The 17,109-nt window shown below is 38.8% G+C and overlaps 1 protein-coding gene across 9 annotated transcripts in view; it reads left to right on the forward strand.

The window, feature by feature from the left end:
• The window catches only part of ABCC9 (ATP binding cassette subfamily C member 9), a 1,652,866-nt gene that overhangs the window by 1,508,555 nt on the left and 127,202 nt on the right, over positions 1-17,109 (forward strand). For all 9 annotated transcript variants that reach the window (XM_044087794.1, XM_044087796.1, XM_044087793.1 and 6 more), the window contains 2 exons: positions 7,967-8,097; positions 16,721-16,799. In XM_044087794.1, the coding sequence (XP_043943729.1) occupies positions 7,967-8,097; positions 16,721-16,799 (210 nt within the window). The remainder of the gene's footprint in view (positions 1-7,966; positions 8,098-16,720; positions 16,800-17,109) is intronic.

The following is a 17,109-nucleotide window of genomic DNA, read 5'->3' on the forward strand; positions in this document are numbered from 1 at the left end:
GAAATCTTCCAAAATGTATGTTCTTATTAAAAGCTCATCTGTATATCATTTGGAAATGAAACTGCAAATCCTAGAATTGTCATTTCTTTTAAAAGTTCTTCACCTACTTATCTGATTCACGTTTCTCACTCGTATGCTTGATACTTCAAACTTGTCTTCCCTGCTTTCTTTAACTTCATCCTTTTATATCTATCTTGGAAAGGCAACCTTCTGTCTCAGTTAACACTTTGTACTGCTTAAGTCCTTTGCTTCTTTCAGTAAAGTAAAACGATAAAGAAACCACAAACTTAGAAAAAAACACGAAATCTCGGAACATACGTGTCATGAAGCCCGATAAAGGAGGGGGCGCTATTCTTATGAGTAATGATGAATATGAATATAGAATGGGCCAAATGTTATCTTCTGTTGACTATTTAAAAGTGTCTATTAATGAATTAAATCAGTCTTATCAGAAAATTAAAGACATACTTAGTGATTTGTTCATAGAAGGTAGTATTACTTTGGATATGTACCATTATTTTACTATATTATCTCCACTAGTTCCAGTAATTTTCGGAATACCGAAATTACATAAGGAAATGAACAACCCGCCCTTTAGACCTATAATAGATGGTCGACAGTCAATCACGTATGCATGTGCCAAATGGGTGGACAATAAATTAAAAGAGGTATTGACAACGGAACCACAAATATGTCGTGACTCTTGGTATGTGTTAAAATGTTTGAATGATATTACCTTTGACCCAGATTTAAAGTTTTTAACTGCGGATGTTAAAGATCTATACACCGCAATACCACAAGATTTAGGCTTAGAATGGGTCAGAGAGTTTTTATTAGCCAAACACTTAATAGGTAGTGACATTGACCTTATTATTAGTTTGTTGGAGATTGTTTTAAATAATAATTTCTTTATGTTTAAGAAACAAGTTTATTTGCAAAAAAATGGAATAGCAATGGGCTCCCCCTGTGGTGGGAGCTTTGCTAACAGCGTAATGGCTTATTGGGAGCGTAATTTTTTGTTCCCACACAATTTATACAACAAAATGGTAGTTTGGTATACCCGCTACCAAGATGACATCTTTATGGTCATAAAGGGAACGAAAGAGGAAGCAGAGAAATTAATAAATGAGATGTCTATCTTTTCTTCCTTTTTAAAGTTTACATATCAGTATGCGGAATCAAGTATTAATTATTTAGATATTCTTATTTCCAAAGATTTAGTTGGTAATAGACTTGTTTCTAGTATATATAGGAAACCATTCTATAGTAACTCATTTTTGCATTTTAGTAGTTTTCACCCCTTTTTTCAAAAGAAAGGTGTAATAAAGGGCCAAGTGGTTCGTGCTTCACGTATGTGTAGCACAGATGACCTGTTCACTGAGGAATGCAATAAATTATTTTTAATATTCAGTAATAGGGGATATCCAAAGAAACTTATTCATTCCATTATTAATGAGGTTACTATAAAAAGATATAAGGGACTTATGAACCCTATATTGATAGCTGGTTCTACAAATATTAACAGTTTGGTATGTGAAATAAATGAAAGTAATCATAGAATTGAAAGCGCTGATCAATCTAAAACTAATTATAATGTTAGTTTTTTGACTCAGTTCAATGATTTAGCACCCCAGGTTAGGAAAATATTAAGCAATAACTGGAAATTAGTGTCTAACGACATAAATTCCATTTCCACCCTGGGTCATAAACCAGTAGTTGTTTACAAAAAGGCATTTTCTCTTAAGATGTTACTAGAGTCAGCAAATATTAGTTATAAACCCAATAAGGGAATGTTTAAGTGTGGACGATGTAATTATTGTAAATACATAAAAATAGGTTCTTCTTTTAAGATTAAGGATCAAAAATATTATTGTAATGATAAATACAATTGTGAAAGTTCTGGTGTAGTATATCTGGCTTCCTGCAAACTATGTTCTGCATTTTATTTGGGGAAAACTGAGCGTCAGTTAAAACAACGCATATACGAACACATATATGCTATATCTAAAAATACACCTACAAATGCATTAGCAAAACATATTAGTGAGTTTCCCAATCATAGTTTTTTATTTAATGTAGTATATAAGGTACATAAAAACCCTAGGGGCGGACCTTGGCACTTTTTGTGCCTTTCGACTACTGTTTCTGCTTGTTTTATCAAAGTCTGCACTGTTTTTACTGTGTTTATAAGCTAAAACTGTTTACTGCACTTGCTAGTTTAAGTTTTGCCTAAAAGTTAAACTACAGGCTAATGCACTCAAGTGTACTAGCCTTTGATAGCATTTAGTCGAAAATCATAGCATTTATTGTGTTTTCTGCTTTACTGTAAAAAAAACTTGAAAAAAACAAAAAAAAATATCCTTGTTTTCCATACTTTCCTAACTAGTGTTCCAGAGACCAGATTTTGCTGATCCCTGGGCTTTGTCTTGGTTCCTGTGTTTCTCCATTTTCCTTGTTTGGTCAGGGGTAAGTTTCTTTACTCACCAGTGAGAGTGGGGAGTACTGAGCTGCCTGTTTGCCCTTAGAGTAGTGGTTTAAGGCAGTAACTTGTAGTCTATTGGCCATTTTGGGTCATTTCCTGTCTTTTCCAGCCCCCTGCTATAAAGCGCACTTTAGCGCAGCGCCGGTTAAGCAGGTTTAAACTATTCGGGCTACCTAAAGTCCACTCTTCAAATTTTCCCTTAAAACTATCTTCCTCGAACTATACTACTGATCTAATCAGCGTATCCTACAACTAAAAAGATCATCTCTACTTGACTCCAAGTAGGCTATTCTCTATCTGTTAAACCTAGCACTTGCTCCTACAGTACTTATTACCTTGATACAGCACTCTTGTCATAGATAGTACCCCAAAAAGGCAAACCCCCATTTCTCGGTCACCCACATCCCCCGGAATCTCTTTTAAAGTTTTTGTCTATTCCTTCTAGCATGTCGAGGGATCAGTTGCTAGTGTCCTCTCCTGCTCAGCTGGTGAACCTGGGAATATTGAGGCAATGTTACAATTGCCTCATGTACACTGACAACCCTCTCCTCCTCCCACAAAACACAAATACATGCGAGAGATGCAACTATACGGCCAAACTGGAGGCTGAGCTCTCTCAACATAGGACTGGCAAGACCAGTCAGGAGGAGAAGGTTACCACACACACTATAGACCCAGTCTCACATAGTACCATCACAACCTCAAATCATACACATAAGCACACAAAGACATACTCGGAGGCTCTGATCAAAAATCTACCAAAACAGCAGAGGCCACCAAAGCAGACACCCAAACAACCACCACCTCAGAACACAACACCTGAAACACATAGACCTCACAGTCAGAGTGTCAAGCAGTCACAGCCCTTAAGGCCAAACACAATGCCAGACACACTAGTCATTGGTGACTCCATAGTCAGACACACTGGCGTCCCGCTCACCAGACTGAGTAAGGAGAGAGTTACAGTAAGCTGCCTGTCGGGCGCTAGAATCCGCCACATAACGCAAGCACTTAGGTCTCTCAACAGCAGGTACAAATACGACTCAGTCATTGTCCATGCTGGTGTAAACGACCTGAGACGTACCTCCTTGGACTACATGAAAAGAGACATTGAGGAGCTCTCTGATTATGTAGCCCAGGCAGGTATGACCCTGACCTTGAGCAGTATCCTACCTTCACCAAGAATTATGCCACAATACAGAGATAAGATGATCAGCTTTAACAATTGGCTTAAACTCTGGTGTCATTCAAAGGGGACTCAATGTCTGCCTGCCTGGGATGACATGCTGGACAAGCCACGCTGCTTCAAGGGACGGCTTGCACCTGTCACCCTGGGATTCTGGATATTGGCAAAGGCTCTTGCCACCCCCGTAGTGCCTTTTTTAGGCAAGGCTCAAATTCTAAACCTACCACCCTAGAACACAAAAAAGAAAAAAAACTAAGGGTAATGCTGCTCAATGCCAGAAGTCTAAATCTCAAAATGCACGCACTCGAGGCCCTTCTCAGTATGGAGAACATCGATGTCTGTGCTGTGACAGAAACCTGGTTCAAGGCTCCTGAGAGCACCCCAGCACTATCAGGTTTTACCTCATATCATGCGATGCGGCCCCAAAAACAGGACAATACCAAGAAAGGAGGGTATCCATATTCATCAAGGACACCCACACCTCAAGACTGGTGGCAATGCACGATGCATCGGAGACCATCCAGGTGCAATTAACCATAGGCAAGACTGCTCTGCAAATTGTAGCATGTTACAGGCCACCCTCACAAACTCAGGAACCTCACATGGCCTTCCTGAAAACACTGGAGGGATAAATGTATCACCAAACACCATCATACTAGGTGACTTCAATTACCCTAATATAGACTGGGAACACTACTCAAGCCCAAACACCCTAGCCCAAAAGTTCCTGGAATTCATAAACTCAAATGCCATGGAACAACTAGTCACCATCCCCACAAGAGGAGAAAACATACTTGATCTCATCATCACGAACATGGGAGCACAATGTTCAACACCGGAAGTATACCCCTCACTGGTGAGATCAGATCACAAACTAATCTCGCTGGAGGTCCTCATCCCACCCCACCTGAAATAAAAGACCACAGTAAAGAACTTCTCGGCCGACTTCACACTTCTAAAGACTAGTGTGGTCTCCTTTAAGGCCCCGAGCCAGCGGAAAACAGTACTCAAGCTGCTGAATCACTTACAAATGCCTTCTACCAGCACCTGCAGGACTGCATGGATAAGGCAATCCCAAGCAAAACAAAGACTCTTTGTACCAAAGTCAAGCGTCCAGTCTGGTGGACCCCAGCCATAAACAAACTCTACAACAAAAGGAGGAAGCTACTACAAGATAGAGCAAAATCCTTAAAAGGTAAGACACCTTTGATCACTATAAGTAAAAAACTAAGAGCTCTCATAAAATCATCCAAAGCAAATTTTGAGAGAAAAATAGCTAAAGACTCAAAAGACAATCATAAGGCCTTCTTTAGCTATGTTAGAAACCTGGGAGGAAACACCCAGATATGCTCAGAACTAGTTCAAAATGATGTGAAGATTACTGATCCTACAGACATTGCCAACATACTGGCTGACAGGTTCAGTGCAAACTTTCCCCCCCAAAAGGAGAGATATCTATACCAAATGATTGCAGACCCCCAAACATCTCTAACGCCCAAGTGAGAACTGCTCTCTCCAAAGCAAAAAACACAGCATCCATGGGGCCTGATGGTGTCCCCGGCTGTGTGCTCCACGAACTCAATGAGGAATTAAACCCACAGCTAGGACAGCTGTTTAATCATAGTCTCACCTCTGGATACGTACCCAGTGAGTGGCGCACTGCAACTGTGGTCCCACTTCACAAAGGCGGTGCCTCCACCGACCCTGGAAATTACCGGCCCATTAGCTTGACAAGCCTTATCTGCAAAACCATGGAGAGGATCATAATGGACCTCATAAATAAAGACATAGGGAATTTGCAGACTTTGGATCCAACCCAGTTTGGCTTTGTCAAAGGCAGATCATGCCTTTTAAACTTGGTTGACTTTTTCAAAACAGTCACCAAAGCCATTGATGAGGGAAAGGCAGTCCATACAGCCTACCTCGATCTGGCGAAGGCCTTCGATACAATACCCCACTCGGGTATCATTGAAAAACTCATCAGCTTAAATGTTAACCCATACATCACAAGATGGGTTGCAAACTGGCTGAGTGACAGAACCCACAGGGTCAGAGTTGCTGGCGCCATGTCAGACTCAAAGCCTGTCACAAGTGGTGTCCCACAGGGCTCAGTCCTGGGCCCACTCTTGTTTGGCATCTACTTTTCTGAAGTACAAGCAAACACAGGAGGGTTATGGCTGACAAAGTTTGCAGATGACTGCAAACTGGGCGCCATAGTCGAAAACACATCTGACACAGATATCCTTCAGAAGGGTCTCACAGAAACGGATAACTGGTGCCAGAACCATGGCCTAAAGTTAAATGCCAAAAAATGCATAGTCATACCCTTCGGGAAAAACAAGGTTACCCCTAGCTACCATATAGGTGGCAATCCACTGAGCACAGAAGAAGTTATCAGGGACATGGGGACCCAGGTTGCCAGTAGCCTATCATTCGACACCCATGTAGCTAAAGTAGTTAGGAAGACCTTCTACGTTGCCCACCTTATCATGAAGGGATTCACATCTAGATCAAGGGAGGTCATAGGCTCCCTATACTCATCACTCATCAGACCAATGATTGAGTACAATGCCCCATTCGGAATGTATCTGACCCGACACTTGCAGCAGCTGGAGAGGCCACAAAAGTTCCTCACCAAAGGGATAAAGGGTCTCAAAAATCTGTCCTATGCTGCCCGACTGAAAGAACTCCAGCTCTATTCAGTCGCTTACCGCTTGCTCAGAGGTGACCTTTGCCTGACATACGAGGCCATGTCAAACCCAGATTTGATGAATATGCTTCACCTCAAAAAATCTAGATCAGTCAGAGCCACAAGGGCGGGAGACTTAATCCTCGACACGGCTATTAATAAGACGTGCTGGAGAGATAGATTCATCACCCAAAGACTCCCTATGCTGTGGAACAAAATCCCGGTATATGTGAGGCAGAGCACCTCGCTGGCCTTGTTCAAGAGAAATCTTGACCAATGGATGGGAGATCGCAGATATACCCCAGGGATTACCTTAGTGTCACTGCTCGACAGAGGCACAGCAAAATAATGGGTATAGTTCCCCATACTAAAGGGGTGGTGTAAGCCACAAAACTATGGGCTAGGCTTGTAAATGCCCTCGGGCAGATAGCCTAGTATGAACCTATGAACCTATGAACCTAAAACTTGAAGAACAGGAACTATTGTGGCAAATTAAAACTGAAGCATATGTATATCCAGGTATAAATGAATTATGTTCTATTAAATGCCTTCTAAAATTGAAGGCTTTACAACGCTAGGTTGTTAGCAATGAGTAATGTTAAAAAATGGTAAGGTAACGTATATAATATGCTACTAACATGTGTTTTATGAAATATTTAAGATGCTATTTAATATTATAACGATTTAAATTATTTATAAACCATGATGAAATTGTATTCATAAATTATATGTGGGTTTTAATGTTTAAGTTTGTGATTAACAAATAGAGTATATAATTTTTTAAGGTATATGGTGCTTTAAGTGTTTTAATTATATAATTGATGATGAGCTGTTAGGTGTGTGAACAAATCTCTCTATATATACCCTAGTTATTTTTAAACATGTTGTCTGAAGAAGTGCATCTATCTGTTAATGCACGAAAGCGCTAACGGAATAAATTTAATTCATTTTGGTAGAGACTGGCGTGATTTGTTTTACAGTATCACTATTTTGTGTTTTTTTCTTTCAGTAAAGTAAACAATATGTAATTTACTAGGGTTATTTGACTACACATACTTTCTGTTTTCATTTACTTTTTTAAGTATGCTAATGTTACTAAATCTGTGATTAATAACCAGAAATCTTTGTATAGTTAATTGTTATAAATATTTGTGTATATTTCTGTTTTTTTCTAAAACTTTTTTCCTTGGGCTGCAATGAAAATTGGTTTTGCTCATCTGGATTTTTCTGGTCAAAAAGTAAAAATTAGTGGAAAAAATAAAGTGGACTTCATTATAAAGGTGAATAAGTTATTTTTTGAGCTAAGATGTTGGTTGAGATATTACAGAGATACAAAAAGCACACCATGACCAGAGAAGCAAACATGTATGACTTGAGAAAAAAAAGTGTCGCTTTACAGTAATGCAAATATTGTTGTCAAGTTGCCTGTCTTATTGCGTTGACCGTTTCTGAGGAGATTATGGTTGTAGCAGATGCTATTTAAATGCCAGCTTAAATGTAGATATTGCTGTCACAAGATATTAAAACACATAGAGTCTAGCAGAGAAGAAAAAAAGGTTTAGTAACTGCTTTTAAATTATCAGTGTCTTTTTCTTTTTTCATTCCTTAGATCCCTCTCAAGTTCCAGAGGACTGGCCACAACATGGAGAGATTAGGATTCAGGATCTGTGCGTCCGATATGACAGTAGCCTTAAACCTGTCTTGAAACATGTGAAGGCTTATATCCATCCTGGACAAAAGGTATTCATAGCAATGCTTCTGCCAAACCTTTTCACACATAATGCACTAAGTAATGTGACTGAGACTCACCATTTATCCACAGTCATATATCTGTGTAATATCTTGGGACTTGACTGGCTATATAAGCTAAATGACACATAATCATGCTGACTCGAAAGTGAAGGCAAAATCAATAGCAAGACTATTTTTTGACATTCATAGCTTATGATGACCCCTTGACACAGGATGAGATGCTACAAAAGGTTGCTTTTTATGGTAGTAGACTGACCTTTCCTCTGCTTTCTCCCCTTTCCTAAAAGCATTACTTTAGTATTTAGTCTTAGTATTCATTTGTCTTTTTCTGCTGAGAAAAGTGACACAGATTTTCTGCTCAGAAAATCAGTTTTGAGTCTGAGAATTTATATGTTCTAGAGGAAATTCAACCTACAGTATATTGCCAAATCACTATACCTCTATAAATATGAAGCACAGTTCACAGTTAATAACTTGAATTTCTTTAACCGTTACTCTGGCTAGCTAAATGTTTTTAGATGCATCTTCCTGTTCTGCCTTAGAGTAATAGTCCCTTTTGTTATATCAGATATATTTTAACTTCTTCAGACAGCTGATTCCACCATGTTTATAAACTGTATGTTTACTTGTTTAATTACTTATTTACATTTTGTTTTAATACACTACTTGGCAGACCCTTTTCCGCTATGATTCAGGCCACTGAGGCAAGACAAAACGTAGTTTCTCAGGTAACAGTTTTGAACCACATATAGTACATTAATGATACATTTTAAGAACATTTTGACAAAATACCATCAAGAAACAAATGGTGCATTAAAGAGGTCATATGTACAACATTTACATATTTATATACGTAAGCATGTTACTTACATCAAAGCTGAGACGCTTAAAGGTTTTTATCCTTTGCTCTTGAGGCTAAATAAAAGACAAAGTATAATTCATGTATAAATTTCAGAACTGGTGTGATGCACTGTATGTGATCTTTTTATTATCTTTGAGGTAAGTACAGGCAGATTCCTTTAAGAAGGAGTTTTTTAGATTAAATTTGTAGAGGTCTAGTGTATTTTCTTTCTTAATATAAGAATGGAAGTGGTTATAGATAATTGGTTTGAGTTTGCAGAAAGCTATTTCTCCTGTGAAGGCTGGGATCTAGTTAGAGTAATTCATTCATTCAGGTCTTCCCTAAGGTTGTAAGGTTGTTGTCTAATAAGTAGTTTAGTGTTTAATGGTGTGCCTTGGCCGAGGTAAAGTAATTTAATTAACTGTACTCTGAACAGTGGTGTCACCCTGCTACATAGTGAAAGTCAATTATAACATTCACTCAAGACCCAGTAATGGGTGTTGTTAACTGCCAGAAGGAAGAGCCTGCAGATTTTATAAACTACTCTCTTTAGTTTATGTATGTTTCTGTTTGACTGAAAAGATTATTTATGGGAGGCCTTTTTCAAGTTTTGGTATGAGCACATTTCTAGCTAATGACCAATGGATGGAGAGAGACAGAGAGCTATGACATTTTGTAACAGAGTTTTATATGTGTGAGCAGTTTGTTAATTACTTTCTCTGTATGTTGCATGAAGGTTATGAGGGGGGTATAATAGTAATCCATGATACTTTGGTCAATAACCTATTGTAAAAAAACAACCTATTGTAAGACATTACTGTTGCCATCATTATTTAACATAGATGGTATTCCATGTTGTTTTTGTACTCTGCTGAAAACCATAATACTGGACTTTGTTGGCTTAATCAGTAATATATTGTTGTTTATGTCATTGCATATACAGCTGCCACCCAGTAAGTACAGTTATCATTAGCTTCACTGGTGCCTACGGTTGAAGACAATGTCGGTTAATGCAGACATATAACAACTGATACAGATCCTGGGTGTACAATGCTTGGTTGTTTTTCTTTAATGACTTGCAGGTCATGGGAGGAATAATTAATATGAATGCAGAAAATCCCAGAATAATATGACTGCCAGCTTTGGTCAGCTTTTTGTAAAGAAAGATTATCATCACACAATGACAAAGTCTTAAAACTTAAGCTGACAAATGCAGAAAGTTTAAGAATGTTTAAGTCAAGAATAAATTTGTGGTTACCAATCCAGTCATAAAAGCTGAATTTAAAGAATGCTAGTGTGTTACATTGTTTGACATTCAAGAGGGACTCTCTCCAGAAGTAGGGAATTTGTTGTGTATGGAACATCTCTCTGTCTCTCTCCAAAAGGTGTTGTTTATGTTGTGATGACGGTGGGGTTTGGAATGAGTTTTTTTTTTTATTATTATTACCACTATTTCTGAAATTGAGGAGGTGTACTATGTGCTCTTTCTCAGTAGAAAAGGTGAGTCAGAGTTCACCGACACAATCGAGTACAAGACAAAGAAAAGTGAGAAGTTTTTTTGGTCTCTCTGGATAGGAAAGAAACTTAGTTCTTTGATTTTTTTGTTTTGATTTTTTTTTACTGTGCATTGTATTTTCTGGCTGGATTGATAAGTGAAGAATACAAGGGATGTGGATATTCCTAGACTTAGAAAATATACCCTTGGCAATTAACTGGGCAAGGTAGACACATTTCGTAACTATAACTGACGTGTGATGATCAAATGATAGTTCATTGTCAATGAAGATATCTAGATTTCTAGTAACTATGCTGATCTTGAAAGGACTGTTTATGGAACAGACCTGTAATATCTGCTTTCACATTAGCCAATTAGATGCTGAACAGGAGAGGACACAAGACAGAACCCTGAGGGGCAACAATAGTAGCATGTCCTTTAGATGAGAAGATGCTACCAACTGAGAGTGTATCTATGTATGTACTTAACTATTTATATATATATATATATATATATATATATATATATATATATATATATATATATATATATGTGTGTGTTCATAGGTTTATAGGAGGTTACTAGGCTAAGGGCCCTAGAGTCCTTACAAGCCTAGCCATATTCATCCTGAGTTGCCCCAATTGTCAGTGGGTAGATGAAAGAAGTTCACAGATGTAAGGGTCTATGGGAGTTAATACTGACTTCCTGTGTCAAGAAAGGACATGGGCACCACCATAGGAGTAATTTTCTGGTCACCCATCCATTGATGTAAGTTTCGTTTGAAGAGGGTCAGGAAAGGGCTCTGTTTCACGTGAACTGGAATCTTGTTCCAGAGAAGTGGCAATTAGGAAATGTATCTATCTTCCACATATCCTGTTCATGTCAGAGGCTGTGTGTGTGTGTGTGTGTGTGTGTGTGTGTGTGTGTGTGTGTGTGTACACACACACACACACACACACACACACACACACACACATTTATTATTTATTTATTACAGATTGATGACCGGGATAGTCCAGTGGGCCTGGAAGAGCCCGTTTTCAGTGGAGGCCCCGGGAGAAAAGCTCCACAGGATACAGACAATTTTACAATAGTTATACAAAAGTAAATAAAGTAGTAGAACAGTGAAAGATACAGAGATAATATACAATTTGTTAAAAAAAGTCATAATATTTCTAATCCTAGGTAATGATATACAAAAGTAAGATTAATGTAGTCTAAACAAATTAAAAGTACAGGATTTTCAGATGAAAAAAACATGTAAGTAAAACATTTATGTACAGATAAAAAAACAAGCTTTTTTTTTTGTTGGAAGTTAGAAATATGAGGAGGAGACAGAGAGAAGAACACACATCATACACATGTACCATAATCAGAGAGAGGGGGTTACATACACACACATCATACACATGTACCATAAGCAGAGAAAGGGGGTTATATACACACGCATTATACCCATGTACCATAATCCGAGACAGGAGGTTAAATACACACACATCATACACATGTACCATAATCAGAGAGAGGGGGGGTTATATACACACACATCATACACATGTACCATAATCAGAGAGAGTGGGTTATACACACATATCATACACATGTACCATAATCAGAAAGAGGGGGTTATACACACACATCATACACATGTACCATGACCAGAGAGAGGGGGTTACATACACACACATCATACACATGTACCATAATCAGAGAGAGGGGGTTATACACACACACATCATACACATGTACCATAATCAGAGGGAGGGGGTTACATACACACACATTATACCCATGTACCATAATCAGAGAGAGGGGGGTTATATACACACACATCATACACATGTACCATAATCAGAGAGAGGGGGTTATATACACACACATCATACACATGTATCATAATCAGAGAGAGGGGGTTATACACAAACATCATAAAAATGTACCATAATCAGAAAGAGGGGGTTATACACACACATCATACACATGTACCATGACCAGAAAGAGGGGTTACATATACACACACACATCATACACATGTACCATAATCAGAGAGAGGGGGTTATATATACACACACATCATACACATGTACCATAATCAGAGAGAGGGGGTTATACACACACATCATATACATGTACCATGACCAGAGAGAGGGGGTTACATACACACACATCATAAACATGTACCATAATCAGAGAGAGGGGGTTATATACACACATTATACACATGTACCATAATCAGAGAGAGGGGATTATATACGCACACATCATACACATGTACCATAACCAGAGAGAGGGGGTTACATACACACACATCATACACATGTGCCATAATCAGAGAGAGGGGGTTATATATACACACATCATACACATGTACCATAATCAGAGAGAGGGGGTTATACACACATATCATACACATGCACCATAATCAGAAAGAGGGGGTTATACACACACATCATACACATGTACCATGACCAGAGAGAGGAGGTTACATACACGCACATCATATACATGTACCATAATCAGAGAGAGGGGATTATACACACACACATCATACACATGTACCATAATCAGAGGGAGGGGGTTACATACACACACACATCATACACATGTACCATAATCAGAGAGAGGGGGTTATATACACACACATCATACACGTACCATAATCAGGGAGAGGGGTTATATACACACACATTATACACATGTACCATAACCAGAGAGAGGGAGTTACATACACACACATCATACACATATACCATAATCAGAGGGGGGTGTTACGTAAATGTACATCATACACATGCACCATAACCAGAGAGGGTGATTGCACACAAACACATCAGACACATGTACCATAATCACAGAGGGGGGGCTTACATGCACACACATCATATACCTGTACCATAATCAGAGAAAGGGGGTTACATACACGCACATCATACACATGTACCATAACCAGAAACATCAGGCACATGTACCATAATCACAGAGGGGGGTTACATACACACACATCATACACTTGTACCATAATCAGAGAGAGGGGGATAAATACACACATATCATATACATGTACCATAATCAGAGAGAGGGGGTTATATACACACACACATTATACACATATACCATAATCAGAGAGAGAGGGGGGTTACACACACATCATACACATGTACCATAATCAGAGAGAGGGTGTTATACACACACATCATACACTTGTACCTTGACCAGAGAGAGGGGGGTTACATATACACACACACATCATACACATGTACCATAATCAGAGAAAGGGGGTTATATACACACACATCATACACATGTACCATAATCAGCACATGTACCATAATCAGGGAGAGGGGGTTATATACACACACATTATACACATGTACCATAATCAGAGAGAGGGGGTTATATACACGCACATCATACACATGTACCATAATCAGAGAGAGGGGGTTATATACACACACATCATACACATGTACCATAATCAGAGAGAGGGGGTTACATACACACACATCATACACATGTACCATGACCAGAGAGGGGGTTACATACACACACATCATACACATGAACCATAATCAGAGAGAGGGGATTATATGCACACACATCATACACATGTACCATAATCAGAGAGAGGGGGTTATACACACACATCATACACATTTACCATGACCAGAGAGATGGGGTTACATACACACACATCATAAACATGTACCATAATCAGAGAGAGGGGGTTATATACACACACATTATACACATGTACCATAATCAGAGAGAGGGGGTTATATACGCACACATCATACACATGTACCATAACCAGAGAGAGGGGGTTACATACACACACATCATACACATGTACCATAATCAGAGGGGGGGTTACGTAAATGCACATCATACACATGTACCATAACCAGAGAGGGGTTGCACACAAACACATCAGACACATGTACCATAATCACAGAGGGGGGTTACATACACACACATCATACACCTGTACCATAATCAGAGAAAGGAGGTTACATACACACACATCATACACATGTACCATAATCAGAGAGAGGAGATTATATACACACACATCATACACATGTACCATAATCAGGGAGAGGGGGTTATATAAACACACATCATAAACCTGTACCATAATCAGAGAGAGGGGGTTATATACACACACATCATACACATGTACCATAATCAGAGAGAGGGGGTTATATACACACATCATACACATGTACCATAATCAGAGAGAGGGGGTTATATACACACATATTATACACATGTACCATAATCAGAGAGAGGGGGTTATATACACACACATCATACACATGTACCATAATCATAGAGAGGGGGTTATATACACACACATGATACACATGTACCATAATCAGAGAGAGGGGGTTATACACACACATCATACACATGTACCATAATCAGAGAGAGGGGTTATACACACACATATCATACACATGTACCATGACAAGAGAGATGGGGATATACACACACATCATACACATGGACTATAATCAGAGTGAGTGGGTTATACACACACATCATACACATGTACCATGACCAGAGAGAGGGGGTTACATACACACACATCATACACATGTACCATAATCAGAGAGAGGGGGTTATATACACACACCCATTATACACATGTACCACAATCAGAGAGAGGGGGTTATATACACACATCATACACATGTACCATAACCAGAGAGAGAGGGTTACATACACACACATCATACACATGCACCATAATCAGAGAGAGGGGGTTACATACACACACATCATACACATGTACCATAATCAGAGAGAGGGGGTTATATACACACACATCATACACATGTACCATAATCAGAGAGGGGGGTTACATACACACACATCATATACATGTACCATAATCCGAGAGAGGGGATTACATACACACACATCATACACATGTACCATAATCAGAGAGAGGGGGTTATACACACACATCATACACATGTACCATAATCAGAGAGAGGGGTTATACACACACATATCATACACATGTACCATGACAAGAGAGATGGGGATATACACACACATCATACACATGGACTATAATCAGAGTGAGTGGGTTATACACACACATCATACACATGTACCATGACCAGAGAGAGGGGGTTACATACACACACATCATACACATGTACCATAATCAGAGAGAGGGGGTTATATACACACACATCATACACATGTACCATAATCAGAGAGAGGGGATTACATACACACACATCATACACATGTACCATAATCAGAGAGAGGGGGTTATACACACACACAGTATGCACATGTACCATAATCAGAGAGAGAGAGAAGGGGTTATATATGCACACATCATACACATGTACCATAACCAGAGAGAGGGGTTATATACACACACATCATACACGTGTACCAGAATCAGAGAGAGGGGGTTACATGCACACACATCATACACATGTACCATAATCAGAGATAGGGGATTACATACACACAGATCATACACATGTACCATAATCAGAGAGAGGGGGTTACATAAACATACATCATACACATGTACACTAATCAGAGAGAGGGGGTTACATACACACACACATCATACACATATACCATAATCAAAGAGAGGGGGTTACATGCACACACATCATAGACATGTACCATAATCAGAGAGGGGGGTTACATACACACACATCATACACATGTACCATAACCAGAGAGGGGGGTTACATACACACACATCATACACATGTACCATAATCAGAGAGAGGGGGTTACATACACACACATCATACACATGTACCATAATCAGAGAGAGGGGGTTACATACACATACATCATACACATGTACCATAATCAGAGAGGGGGGTTACATACACACACATCATACACATGTACCATAATCAGAGAGAGGGGGTTACATACACACACATCATACACATGTACCATAATCAGAGAGAGGGAGTTACATACACACACATCATACACATGTACTATAACCAGAGAGAGGGGGTTACATACACACACATCATACACATGTACCATAACAAGATGGGGGGTTACATAAACACACATCATACACATGTACCATGTGCAGTTAGGTACACACAGTGCACACAAACAAACACACAGTGCCATATGATAGCTTTTATATATTTTCCCTCAATATGTTTGCATTTTTAATGTTTCCTGTATGCTAAATAGAACTAACATAATTGTTTATTCAATTTAACTGTCATATTTCTAAGGCATTTAATTGAAAAGCTTGACTTTTTTAGGTTGGGATTTGTGGACGAACAGGAAGTGGAAAATCCTCCTTGTCTCTGGCTTTCTTCAGAATGGTGGATATCTTTGAAGGTCAGTGTTAAAGAAAGTTAATCTAAACACCCTATTCCATGAATAACTACTTGGAACACCACGATAATATACCAGAAACATCATAAAACTCCGTTAGTCCTGTAGTTTCCTTTTGTGAAGTGTCTTTCTTCCAGCTAAAAATAGAAATGAAGACTGGCTGTGGTTGTCTGATGTATAGATCTTAAATATCTCTAGTGGTAACGTAAAGCTGTAAATATTTATTTTGCTAATGATAAAATACAGTCAGGAAAGAAAAGAGTTCAAGCTCAGGAAATTATAACATGCTGGTTTTCTGCAAGCTGGTTTATAG

Source organism: Protopterus annectens, chromosome 11.part0, assembly GCF_019279795.1.
Source record: "Protopterus annectens isolate FY-2018-M chromosome 11.part0, PAN1.0, whole genome shotgun sequence".
Classification (NCBI taxonomy): Eukaryota; Metazoa; Chordata; order Ceratodontiformes; family Protopteridae; genus Protopterus; species Protopterus annectens.